Source organism: Alternaria incomplexa, assembly GCF_024043165.1.
Source record: "Alternaria incomplexa strain BMP 0042 chromosome Unknown scaffold_8, whole genome shotgun sequence".
Taxonomy (NCBI): Eukaryota; Fungi; Ascomycota; class Dothideomycetes; order Pleosporales; family Pleosporaceae; genus Alternaria; species Alternaria incomplexa.
Genome location: NW_026249857.1, coordinates 573205 through 586987, shown reverse-complemented (window position 1 = coordinate 586987; position 13783 = coordinate 573205). Strand labels below are relative to the sequence as shown.

The following is a 13783-nucleotide window of genomic DNA, read 5'->3' as shown; positions in this document are numbered from 1 at the left end:
GTGTGATGCGAGAATCTGCGACAGGCGAGCGTATCCCGATGCGGCATGGCGCGGTTCGCCCAGCTGTCTAACGGCAGACCAGCGTTTCAGACGCATCGGACGTTCAACAAATGCAGACGCGGTTGTGATGCTCCCGTGTGATGCTACAGTGTGGTGTGTCAACGCTGGAACTTGTGGGTGGCGAGCCAAAGATAGGTATGCATTGTGCTCACTGTTGGTGACGTGAGGGTGTCTGGTACACACCACACTTGAACGCACGTCAGGTAAGAGCTCATCGGCGAGGAGCAGATCAACGTTTCAGGTCTGCATGCAACATTCATCGAGGTGCGGGGCGATCGTATATCACAGTGCGCTATAATCGCGTGGTCCTTGTCGGGTCTAGAAGAGACGGAAGAAGCTCATAACCAGCTGTAAACAAGGGACTGGTTATTATGCCTTCCAATGCCGACCGACGGAAGGTACAATTAGCGTCTGTCACCTGCGTGTGTTCATGCTGTCGGGTTATTCTTTGAACCATGGTACGGTTGGCTTGGACGAAGAGACTATTGTATGTGTGTTCACGATGCACGTTGAGTAGCGTACCGGACATCTCGTGCGCTATCCTGTGAACTAATACAAACGGCTCTCGTATGCCCCGTGTAGGAGTCGACGGAGCGATGAGAATGCGCACCATTGGGAAAGATATGAAGCTTCGTGATAGTAATATCTAAGGTGATTTGATCAATCGCTCAACGCCGACGCTATGCAATGCCAAAAGTTAACTCCACCGCCATTACACCATTACAGGCCGCATCCCCATTCCCAACCGAACCATCAATTCCACATTATGGTTGCGTGTTGGGTTGATGCCGGCCGCTTACGTATCCAATCATTCCAGACGTTCATGCAACAGACTCCGTATCGTACGCCATCCTGAACCATCCCGTTTTGGCTCGACGTGTTGCCGAAGCCACACCAAGCCAGCTTGATCGACGTGATTGACACCTGCTCATGCTTGTCTTTAGCGTTCATATACAAATCTTCTCGGACGCTAACTGCGCCGCCGCTGAGTGAAACTCCTTCTAATCGATTCGCCCCATGCGGAATTGTCAAGCACTTCCAAAACATCGGCCGCACTAACTGCGCTATTTGCTCGGCTGCGACTATTCGCTTGCCCAGGATCGACTTCGAGAGGACTAGGTGGCCGACTAAGTGCCGAGGCAAACTGCCATTCTTGCTCGCTGCCAGACATGGAGAACGGTGATGGCTGCGGGCTTCCCCGTGTAGGTGAGCCTGTCGGTGTTTGTTGTATGGAGTTGGTTCTGCTCCTTGTCCGGTCGTAAGGGAAGGCCGGTGGCGAAGTAGACGCACCAGCAGAGTTGCGAGGGGAAGGTGCGTAGAGATCTTGAGGTGAGAAGAGGGGACTTGGAGGTCCGGAAGATTGAGTTCGCTGGGCATTTGTGATGTCCTCGTCGTCGATGAAAATCTCAGGAACGGTGAACTGAGGGACTGTTGCCATACGTCCTTGCTTCTTCAGGTCCATGGCACGACGGAAGCGCCGTGCCCAGTATAGTGTGTCGAAAAACCCTTTGACCACGTTACGGCGGACAGCTTCTTCGATTCTTTGTAGACGAGCTCTGCGTCTCAAGAACTCTTCCAGTCTCAAGCTCTTGTTGTCGTTGATGACTTTGTGATGAGCCAGAATCATAAGTAGTGATGAAAACCCAACGCCTCTGTCGGGATCGCTCGACACAAGTACTTCCTCATAGAAAAGATTCATACGTCTTCGTCTGCGACGTATCTCCGCGACCGGTAGCTGGGCGAGACACCGGTTCAGTTTGTCCAGGTCGATCTCCTTGGTTGGTTCACGGCCTGACACAGGAAGATTGGACTCCCTTCCGGGTGCTACCCCACACTCTTCGATCAATCGATTCACAGTGAAGTCGCAGTCATAGATACGCATTTCGAAAATACCGGAAAGTTCCTGATATAGTTAGTCTTGTGCTTAGATACGACAATGATGAACTTACACCCAGAAGCCTGGGGAACACTTCTCTCGAGATGTAGCCCGTCCCGTTCGGATCGTACTCAGCCCAGGCTTGTTTGAAGCGACGGATTTCCTCTCGGCTGATGACTGACAACCCACTACTCCGTTGATACACGTAACTGAAACTCTCGTATATCAACGAGACGAACAAGTTGACGAAGATGTACATGCTCAAGATGTTCCAAGTGATGAAGAGAGCTCGCGCCCACTCAGGACTACCGCAGTCGCTGTCGAAGTATCTCTCGCCCACGGTGCAGTAAGGTTTGTCAACGTTTGCAAAGTCCTCCATGAACTCATTCCAGCCCTCGCCACCACTCATCACAAAGAGAAAGACGAGTGCTTTGGGCACAGTTCGGAAGTTGATGTTTCCAGTCTCGCTAGCTCCAAATCTGGTAAGACCAAAAGTCTGCGTGAGGGCGATGGCGTATACCAGGAACAGAACGAACCATGTGGCGAGAAGGTTTGCGATGGATGCGAGACTTGCTGCGGCAGTCTTGAACAGCTGGTCGAGTTGGTTGTTCCGAGGGATGAGCATGAGAGCGATGGAGACAAGGAAGAGCTTGTGCAGCTGGACGAAGGGCCTAACATCGTCTTTCGCTAACACAAGAATCGATGTCACGAAAGTCCCCGCAACAGAGAATATCGAGTATATGTCCCATGCGCTTCTCCGGAAACGGTGCCAAGAGCGACCGATGATCCGGATGACTATGTTCGCGATGAAGACGATGGTGAGCGCCAGGAAGATGTAGTCTAGTCATATTAGTATTAGGCCATGGACTCGGTGGAATGGAACTTACCCCTAGCTACCTCCCATGGACCATAGCCTGGGTACCACTCCAAACACAGCAGCAGGAGGTGCAGTATCAAAACGCCGGTAATAAATCTCTGCCATGGTCCGGTCTTGGTGACCGCCCTACGGTAACACCACTCTTCCCAGCTCTCTCGTACCTTGGTAGACGAAGGTCGCTTGGATGGAGCGACTTGACGAAGGAGCTTTCGTAGTTCAAGCCAAGAGCGCTGATCTGTCGTTAAGAAGGCGACACCAGTCTGTTCCGTGTAGTTGCGCATGAAGACGGAAACAAACAGCGTCAACACGAAGACAGCTCCGAGCAAGTTGAAGACAATGAAGTAGACAGAGTTTCCCTGCGATGCTCTGTCTGCTGGCTGTGTGTAAACTCCGGTGATACTCATTGCAGTCCACATATTGTCTGTCCAGCCTTCTTGGGAAACAATCTGGAACAAGATGAAGAGGGCATCTCCGAAGTTATCGAAATCGTAATAGGGATTGGCAGCTTGGCGTGGGGCCAAAACCTCCCAGTCGAAAGGCTTGCTGTTGTATTCTCCGACACAGTCTCGGAGACTAGCGCCTCCAGGGAAGTCACCATCGTTGCAGGACTGAAGTTGACCGACGAAGAGGTTCAGACCGTAGATGGCGAATGGAATCAACAGACTCAATGACACGAAAGCAGCCTGGTCATCATTAGCTCTGAAAAAATGGAGGTTGCAAGATGCTTACCGAGAATAGTTTCCACCAACCGCGAACGATGAGCGCGTGAAAGTGGTTACGTGCACTGTCGCTGATGTTGAGCAAACGTAAAGCCCTCAAAGCTTTGAACGCGCCCACGGTTCTAGTGACTTGGCCTTCGTTCAAGAACGATGTGCCAACATTGACCCAAAGAGTGATCAATACGATGCCATCTATGAAGCCCCAAGAGCCGCGGAAGTAGGCGTTGGGAGTCCAAAAGAAACCATCGGCAATCACTTTGATCAGCGCCTCGATGCTGAAGAGCACCGCAAAGCCCATGTCTACCCACACGAACCAGTTCTTGACGCTGAACTCGTGGGTCATGAAGTATTCGCGTTGGTACAGTGGCGTTGTGATACAGGCCAACAGTACCATGGCGATAATTGCAGCATAGATGAATGCCGAGAATGCATACCAGACAGGCACAGATGGGGCAACTCCTTCGATACGGTCACCACCGCGGCCAGGGCCCACGACACGTTGACATAGCTTGCGTATGGGATTGTTGGCTCGGAAGATGAACAGGGAAACGTTGTAGTTGGGGTGGTTTCGTAAATACTCGCGTTGAGCCTTCTTACGCCTCTCGGTAGCTGAGACGACCTCCTTTGCCATGCTTCTCGGGTCAAGATCCTCATATGCGCGGCCGAAGTCGAGAGGAGCGTAGAAAGGGTTGGGCTCCCGGTGTATAATTCGACGCTGGAATCGTTGCCAGATTGTGGACATGGTTCCCGATCCCACTATAGTCTTAGCTGGGCGGATGCCTGGTCGCGGGTCTTCTTCTTGTGGGCTTTCGCTACCGTCTGCCTCGTCGAGAAAGTCACGGACGACCGCATCTTTGAGCAGCATTTCTGTGGCGGCGTGTCCATAGTCGAGTGGATCTCTGCGTCGTGCCTGCCCGAGTTTGAAGATGGATGACAGAGATAGATTTCTAGAATGGGTGAGCTGGTATATCAATCACAGGGAACAGAGTCCAACATACCCAGTGGAGGAAGTGAGACCATCTTCCTTTTGCTGCAAAAACGCTTTGACTTGCTGTAAGCGCTTCTCATCCTCAGACACATCGAAGTTCTCTTGGATGACAGCAATAAACATGTTGAGGACAATGACTAGCCTTTGGTTAGCCTTTGCAGTAGATTGAAAGTCGAGTTGTACTTACAATTAGCGAAAATGAACCACATGATACAAAAAGACGCTCCAATCCATGCTGTGCCAAACGGCTTCTGGTATTGGGTAACAGTGTACAGGATACTTGTCCAATCTTCACTGGAAAATATCTGGTACATTCCCAAGAAAGAATTGTAGATGTCGAAGAACGGTACGCGAATCGTCTCGCCATCATCGTCTTCTTCCGGAATTTCGCCGCGGAGCAGCTTTGAGGCGAAGATGGATGCTAGAAAAGTCAAAAGGAACACAAAGAGAATCAAGTTCAATAGACCACCCGCGTTTCCGAACACGACTGTCTGGTATGGCTGTTAGCTCAGGAGTTCCCAATGGCGGAGAGGGTAACCTACGATGAGGTCGCGTGTCATTGGCACAGCCAAGACAACGCGATAGACACGAAGGATCTGGAATATCGACAACCAGGCGTAGGCTTTTCCATTGTGTGCATGCTTGATGGCTGGTATCTGTATGACAGCTGTGATAATGGCGATCATGAGGTCGATGACGTTGCGCCTACTCCTGAAGAAATGCCTCCAGTCCACAACAATTCGTATGAGAATCTCAACGAACAGTATGAAGGTGACGACAATTTCTGCGGCATTGATGAAAAAACGGCGAAAGTCGCTCATGTTGGCGCTTCTCATCATTTGCGCAACGAGGCCAAAGGCTATGACAGCCACCCATACCCATAGAGTCCTGTCGTAGAGACGTTTGAGACTACTCACGCGCTGTTTCTCGTCGTTCTTCTCTGCATCTTCATCTTTGATCTCCACTCCGGTGAAAGCACTGGTCTTGCTTTCTTCGCGGATGATTTGGAAGGAGGAGGTGATGACGGCGATCAAGAGAGAGATGAGCCACAAACTCAGGATTAACAGCCCTACGATGAAGAAAAGGGCACTGATGAGGTAGTCGGTATCAGCTACCGTGTAGAGTAAGTCGGACCACGTATTCGACGACATGATGACGAATACAAGCTCAAGTGACTGGAGGATGTTGTCGAAACTCTTCGTGCCTGCAAATGGGTTGTCATTCTCAACGCAGACTGAGCCCTTTGGACAAAGAAAGCCTTTGCCGTCGTCAGGCCCGGGTGGCATGCCTGGAGCCGGTATGTATGTTAGGGGATGATAACCTTCACGGTTATCTAGATGGCCACCGCAGAATTGGGCATCGTTCGTGAACTTGATGTTCCTATCCGCTGGGTCTATCCACACACAGTTCCTGCGCAGACTTGATTTGAAACTCTGGACACCGACGATGGAAAAGAGAAGCCAGAAGAATCCGATGAGGAAGGCGACATTGACCAGCAAAGGCGCAGCCTTCTTCAAACTTCGGAGAATGACGGAGGTTCCGCTAGTGAGGTTCAGAAGACGGATGATTCGCAAACAGCTCAACATGTCGAAGACAAGTATGACTCGACTATTGTCAATGTTCCACAATCCTAGGACAAAAGCAATCCAGTACGAGACCACCGCAACGAAGTCGGTTCGATTAAACGAGTGCCTGAGATATGCCCGATGCGCGAGGCGAGTACGTACTTGGTGACGTGCATCGCCTACTCCGATGTCGGTGTGCATCTGTGCAGTAGTGAAGGACCGGAGCACGGAAGGCTGCTGGGGGTCTGCAGCAAAGTCGGTGTTGGTGCCTGTTTTTCGCTGTGAAGGTTGTCGGTGGAGACCCGAAAATAGCTGATTTGCTTTACTCATGACAGCCTCGCGCAAGCCGACCTGGCGGTTGATGGTGCTGTACTCGACGGGATTGATAATGAAACCAGAGACGATGATGCGGACAATGACCTCGAATGTGTATATGACGAAAAGGCACATGAGAGCCCAGTCGATGCCATTGAAAGTCGAGATTTCCTTGCTGTGCCCAGTGTTATAGACTGCCTTCGTACGCGCATCCACTGCTAATAAAATCGTCTGAATCACGATGAGAACGAGTAGCAGTGGCTCTGTGACAGGATGCACAAGCAGGTCGCAAAGCCTGATTCTCAATTTGCTGTCGGCGGGAAAGATGCCAAGACTCTTCCCGCGCAAGGGATTTGGTGGATGGTTCCATGATGCGCTTGGCGTCCTTGAGTACACGATCGGTGACGGCGGCTTCTCGATTGGTGTGGAGGGAACAGGCGAGGTAGGACCGTCGTTGGAGTACTCGGGTAGCGGTGGAATGGATAGAGGAGGTGCAAGGCGTCCTTGGTGTATGGTGGATTTCCGCTGGATGGTTCTCTCAGCGACCTGAGAGTCGTTGCTGACATTGACAACACGCTGGGACATGTTCCGCATAATAGTCCCAGCCCTATGTAGAGGCGACTCGAAATTGCCAGGCGATAACGAGCGCTTCCTTCCTCGTGAGTCGCGCACGTTGCCAGCCTCCACCTGCCCAATGTCGCCGCCATGCCGGGCTGTCGGCGAGGCATCACCAGGGCTGAGAAAGTGCACACTCTGGAAGCTGGATCGCTCATTAGGAGTGGAAGGAGCTGTGGCCCCGCTTATCGGCTGGAGATTGCGCGCGTCGGTCAAGCGGGCGGTATCGTCGTAGGTGGGGGAGAAGTAGTCGTGGTCTTCCGAGGTAGATCTGTCGACGTATGGTTCGTGCCCATAGGGTGTGTGTGTGTAGGACATGGACGATGCCGGCGTCGGTATTGGTGGGGATGTGTCGCCCTGGAATTCCATGCCCATGCCGAATCCAATGGCCGCCTGGAATGCGCCCGCGTCCAAGGGCGAGCCAGGCTCATCGTCTTCCACGACCCTTCGGATGCCATTATGCGAAGGGGGCAGATTGGTGTTTATGTGCGGCGGTGCGAATCGCGTAGGGCTGGGCGACACCTCTACGATGGGCGAGTACTGAGAGTCGCGGAAATGCCCCCCTGTGGCTATCGCGCCGGTCTGTCTGAGTAGATTGCGCCCGCGGTCGCTGAGCGTCCGGCGGTGTTCTTGCGACGCATCTTCTTCGAAGGCGTCGGGTGGGCGATTGAGGTCTTGCAGAGGTATTGATTGGTGGGGGTGACTTCGGCCGTGGTTGGGATCCGGGTAGGACATCGGGACGTCCTGTCTGATATGCGGCGTTCAACCCAGCATCTGAACCAACTAGCTCTCCCAGAATGCTATTGCGCGATCATGCAGGCGTCAGAACAAACGTAAGCGAGTGTCGTAGCGTAGAGAGAGCGTGGCAGCGATGGCGAGAGCGGTAGGTGGCGCGTAGCAGTCCAAAGGGCGCGTGTGGTGTGTTTGGTGGGAAAGAGTTGGTTGAAATGCGGGATGGATGCGGATTCCCAAGCACGGACAAGGGTGTAGTGAGCGACCAGGATGCGCGGCTTAGGCTAGGGCTGAGGGTTAATTTTAGTTTAACGTCTACGGTACTTGTCGTGTTTGGCATGTGTCATCGCTATCCTGTAGACGGTGCCATTACGAAGAACATGAATCTGTTATGCGATTATTTATACGGCATTTGCTCTCCAAGTCAAAGCGAACCACCATACAGCATGAGTAACCAACACCACCCAGGAATCCGAAACTGCTGACGGCTTACCATGCAACGTCTCTGGCCCCTGGCGTGGAATCCTCCGGCAATGAGCCACACTTGGTGGAGCTGTGGCTTGTGCACTTGCGTGAGCCACGCGGCCTTATATCGTCACCTCCTGTCATCATGGCCGTGACGATGATAATTTCGGTGGCTTGGTGGAGTCCCAACCGACGGCCGGTCGAATTGTCCATTCTGTCACGAAAGACCGATACTCTTGGAGTGCGCATATCCTGTAAGACGGGTGCATTAAGGTTTATAGGGACTGGTCTTAGTAAGCAGCTACATTCATGCCATGCACTCGATATGCCATTGCCATTGCGATAGCTCTGCCTGTGTAGTACAAGCAAAGCCGCTGTCTGCGTTCTTCGTCATCGTCATGAGTGTTCTGTCTCTGCCAGATTGCATGTGCAAGGCTGGGCCGATGGCGCCTTACCGCTTTGGGCCTCCCCCGGACTCGCCGACAATCGACGCGCGACATTCATCACTCACATCACCAAAAAGGGACATCGGCACTCGCATCATCGCCCTACCCACGAGCCCGCCGACACCACGACAGCATTACCCATCGCCATCTCACAACGCGCATTTGCTAGCCACCATTTCTGGCCTCTACACCATATCCACACGTAACTCACACGCGTCGCCGCACGCGAGGCACCGCAGCCATGCCGTCTCGAAAACGCGCCGCCGACGAAATGGAGGCCGAGGCGCCTGTTGAAGAGCCCAGCACACTGCAAAAACTGCGCAACATGTGGCAGTTTGCAAATCTGGCCCAGTACATCAGTCTCTTCGGTGACGCGGTCAAAATCGACAAGGACTTTGACATCGAGGTACATGCCCTTTGCGCCTGGCATCCCAGCCCGGCGCGCATATGTTTTACAAGGACCACGAGCTGACACACGTGCAGGAATTGGAATCCGAATGTCTCCAACCACAGCCATCCGACAAACTCGCACAAATTGGCCTAGCGCTGCTGAAGCACGTATCGTCACACAAGGGCTTGACGTAAGACCTGGCCATTGCGCATAGTCTCGATAGTACTGACATGATGGTAGACCCGAAATCTTCGATGAATACACCCGCCGACAGTATGTCGCGAAAGCGCCCGCCCGAAACCCCTTTGGCGAGGAAGAGGAGCCCAACAAGTTCCACGACTTCGACGTCTTCACCAAAATACGCGTCTTGCAACAACTTTCCGTATGGACGCTCAACAACCCGAACACAATAAGAGAGAAGATTGGAGCGACGGATAGCGAGCAGACACTATGGGTAAGCATCACTGGGATTGGTGCAGGGCAACGACTAACATGCCACAGCGTATGGAGCCCACGGGCTGGGACTCGCAAGAGCGATCGCTATTCGTTCTCGACGACAACCGCATGTACCGAATGACCGATCCACCACCTCCTCCCGAACCTACGAAAGCCAAGGCCAAATCCAAACCAAAGCCCAAGAAATCGAGAGGTTCAAGAGCCAGCAAGCGACAAAAGGCGTCCACTCCCGAACCCGAAGAAGCTGAGGAGGAGGAGCAAGCAACTGAAGAGCAACAGCCTCAAGAGATTGACGACGGTCTCGGCGGCAAGAAGTGGGAGTGCATTTGCGTCACCTTGGAAGACTACCAGGAATACATGAGCAGCATCCGGAAGAGTCGCGATCCAAACGAAAAGGTTCTATACAAACGCCTTCAGGAAGACGTTATGCCTGTCATGGAGGGGCTGGCAGAGGAGCAAGCAAAGAAGCAGGCCCGCAAGATGAAGGAGTTGGAGAACATGCAGAAGCTTGCTACAGCGAAGCGCTCGTCCCGAATCTCGTCGCGACTCGAGAAACAGAAGGAGGTTGAAGAAGCCGAGGCTGCGGAACGTAAGAGGCAGGAAGAACTTGCGATGGCCAAGGCGGAGCAAGAGAAGCAAAAGAAGATGGAGGAGGCACAGGATTCTCGCAGGATGACTCGTGAGCAACGGCTGAAGGAGCGTGAGACGGCAAAGATTCTGAAAGAAGAGGAGCTGCGTAAACTGCACGAGAACGAACAGAAGCTGGCCTCAAACAATGCCAGGCTATCGGAGCGACACCTGAAAGCCATGATGAAGAAGCATGAGAGTGATCTCAAGAGGCTTAACGAGGAGGAAGATTGGTTCTTTGACTGCGAGAAGTGCGGCACTTACGGCTCCAACCTGGTGAGTATTACTGCACATCGACCATGCATTCCGCTGACTTTAGTAGAACGACAACACCCCACAAATATCGTGTGAGAAGTGCAATGTCTGGCAACACATGAAGTGCCATGACATTACAGAAGAACAGGCCGACGATTCGAAGTTTACGTTTGTTTGCACTGCCTGCAAGCGTAAAGAGGGAGAGGCGGACGAGCCGAAACTCCCTTCTCTCAAGCTACGATTGACATCTCAGTCACCACGAAACCAAGCAGAAGCAAATGGCAACGGCCCCTCTATGTCAACGAACTTGTTTGACGCAGTACAACTACCACGACCACAAGCTTTCCAGCCCTCCATGCATCCCGCACAGCCATGGGTCGATGGCCCGAGTCTCTCTCCCCGTGGTCAAGCTCTAGGTCCACCTGGCATACAAAGATCGGAAGCCGCATATGGATCACCCACCAAGGGCGCGAACGGTAGCATGTCATCGCCAATACGATCTCACTTCTCGTCTCCTGGGCACAGAACTGGCAACGGTCCAACATCGTCACCTCCACCGTACAACCTCGAACGGATACCGAGCAGCCCAACAAAAAGCTTCCACATGCCACAGCCACAGCAGAACGGCAGCTCTTTCGGCGGTCCCAACCCCTTCAACTCGAATCCATTCGGCCCACCACAACCCGCAGCACCGTATGTGCGGAGCTTCAGTCGCCCAGCATCAGCAGCAGGCCCAGGCGGCTCACCAGTAAAGCACTCACCAGCCGCCTCCCCCCGTCCAACCAACGGCCTACCACCAAGCTTCAACTTCAACAGCCCGCACTCCTCCTTCCCACCCAGCTCCGCCAACCGCCCCTCCTTCTCCCCGACCAAACACAGTTCGCCCGCGCCCCTCCCAGCAAACATGTCCTCCCCGGCCCCAGCACCAATGCGCATAGCTCCATCACCATCGTCCCAAATGCCCGCGCAGATGCTCCCAGACCCCATTCCCGCGCCCTCAAAACATGACGCCATGCGCCCGGTATCAAGCCATCAAATGTCCGAGACGCCTATCTTCCCGCCCGTCAAGAGCCTGGAACCGCTTTCCAGTCCGACCATCCTTGATCCGCCCGTCAAGAAGTCGAGTCCGGCGCCGAATAGGATTCTTGACGTAACAAATGGTTCGAACGGATATGATCATGGAAGCAGTCAGTGAGCCTCTGATGCACCCAATGCAATTTCAGGTCGGAGGTTCTGCACTTTCTCTCATGGCCAAAAGGATAGGCCTCTTGTTTCAGCAAGGCTACGTCAACCCTTTACACCCTGTTTCCTTTTGCCTGCTATCCCCTGTTTTTCTTTCAGCAACCGTTGCGGCGTTTTTGGGTATCAAGGGCAACACGTCAACTAGACATTTCATAACAAGTCTGGCTCAGGTCCATCTCTTGCATAATTAGGGTATATGGAGTGGGTGGGGTTGGGGCATGTCGACGGGACGATGTTTTTCTCTGGCAAGAAAGCATTGGTGTGGGTCATGAAAAGACGGTTGCATGCATGGAGTATTTTTGCTTGGTTTTGAGCGTGGTTTCTTGCGGCTTATAGCTTTGTTTGACTCGGGGCGATGGATTGATTGAAAGGCCCTTTTGTATTATTAGATGTACCATTGAGAATGGAAAATTGAGTATATTGTACAGTGAAGTTATTTTGATCTGTCTAGTGGGACAGTAACCTCCTCATTTCCATCGCCTTTTAGGTACAACGACTCCTCACTCGGATATCCATGGGTAATATCCGTCATCATCGTCTTCATCGCTACTCCCCTCATCTTCCTCGTCGCCATACAACTCATCTCTACTCATGTACCTCTGATTACTAACAATAACGTGCTCAGCCAACGCTTCAAGTAACACATACCGATCTCCTGCTCCACTTCCAATGCCTTCTCCTGCACAACTCATCAGGCTCTCATACTCACATCCAAGCTCATCGATAACAGCTCTCATCTGCTCTCTATCCACGTATTTCCCCACGGCACCCCAGTCAGAAACAAACATCTCTTCCCCTGCTGGAAGGCCTTTCCAAGCCCGCCTTAAAACCTGCACACAGTAGTGGAAGAACAAATAACACTCCCCCGATCTGTTTCGACTTCCACAACTCGGAAAAGTCAACTTCCACCCATCAAATTCACGATACTACCGATTGGACTGATCCGCCCAACGCAAAGCGCAGAGATCCACTATCTTGCATCCAGATTCATGCTGCGTCTCAATATCATAGCTCTTAACCTTGTACTCACGCGGTGTTGTACACATCCACTTCGCCGCATCATCCGCAGAATTTGCATCGGAAACGTCAGGTACAACAGCCGACATCCCCGTGTCGAATTGCCTTGCAATTCTAAGACGGAGGGGTATGCCGTTGTTTGAAGAGGAGGAGGTGCCAAAAAGTGCAGTATCCACTTCTCCATTGTTCTGGGCCGCGAAGAGGGGCACGAGGGCGAAGCAACACTCCATATCGTATCTGGCCTGGAAGATGTCCCACATGAAGTCTTCGTAGCGGAGTCTGTACGTTAACAGTTTTGCTCGCGGATCTTGCATGCCTTGATCTCCGATGGTATCGGCCCGGAAGTTGTACGCTGCGAACGCGGCTTCGGCGTCGGACCGCGGTGGGGGTGGTGTATAAACTGGTATGAGCGACTTCAGTCTAGTACTCTTTTCAGTCTCGACTGCTTCTGCTGCAGTAGCACATCATCGCTCATAGATCTTTCCCTTTAAGCCCCAGGCCATCATACTCTCGTTGAACAGTCGTGCCTTGTCTGTTCTCATGAATTTGACTCCAGGCCCAAATTCCTTTCTTTTACGAGCGATACGATGGTCGACTCTAGCTCTCTGGAGCTGGTATAACGATAAGTCCCGACCCAAAACGGCGTATTCTATTGCTTTCTCCCAATACTTTGCACTGCTCATGTGTTCAAAGTTGATTTCTTCGCCCAGTTTCTTCATTCGCGTCCTGGTGTACGATACGCACCCAGTGAGGGATTCCTGCTCTTTCCGAAGGGCTTTGAGAGTCCTGAGCCGTTTTGAACTCGCTAGTTTGGACGAAGACGTTAATGAAGGCATGCCTAGTTGCGTGTTTGTGAGTTGGAACTTGAAATGGATGTAGCGGTCTAGAAGCTGGGCTACGAATGGTGTGCACTTATATCGTGGTAAAAACGTGTATGACTCCTATGTAAGTATAGTGGTAGTACCGAGATAACGTGAACTCGAACCGTGGAACTACCTAACATTTCTTACGCTAATCTGGTCACAATACTGTGCATAACAATCACCTGACACTCTTATAATATTCGAGAAATGAGGGCACATATTGTGTTCTCCTAGCTGCGTGACGTTATCTTCTTATGCTCGTGTCTACCTAATC

The 13783-nt window shown here is 52.3% G+C and overlaps 3 protein-coding genes across 3 annotated transcripts; 1 reads left to right on the top strand and 2 right to left on the bottom strand.

Moving 5' to 3' along the window:
- Positions 1-1030: 1030 nt before the first annotated feature.
- Positions 1031-7750, bottom strand: J4E90_006004 (uncharacterized protein; the record flags this gene model as incomplete). The annotated part of the gene is made up of 7 exons (XM_051435554.1): positions 1031-1963; positions 2010-2776; positions 2824-3496; positions 3543-4479; positions 4531-4657; positions 4708-5011; positions 5063-7750. The coding sequence occupies 7 exons, from the start codon at positions 7748-7750 to the stop codon at positions 1031-1033; spliced, it is 6429 nt and encodes a 2142-aa protein (XP_051290412.1).
- Positions 7751-8899: 1149 nt separating this feature from the next.
- On the top strand, positions 8900-11582 carry J4E90_006003 (uncharacterized protein; the record flags this gene model as incomplete). Its single annotated transcript, XM_051435553.1, has 5 exons — positions 8900-9064; positions 9142-9239; positions 9290-9503; positions 9551-10408; positions 10455-11582. The coding sequence occupies 5 exons, from the start codon at positions 8900-8902 to the stop codon at positions 11580-11582; spliced, it is 2463 nt and encodes an 820-aa protein (XP_051290411.1).
- Positions 11583-13110: 1528 nt separating this feature from the next.
- J4E90_006002 (uncharacterized protein) lies at positions 13111-13649 on the bottom strand (the record flags this gene model as incomplete). The annotated part of the gene is made up of 2 exons (XM_051435552.1): positions 13111-13541; positions 13643-13649. 2 exons carry the CDS (start codon positions 13647-13649, stop codon positions 13111-13113), a joined length of 438 nt encoding a protein of 145 aa, XP_051290410.1.
- Between the last annotated feature and the right edge of the window lie 134 nt (positions 13650-13783).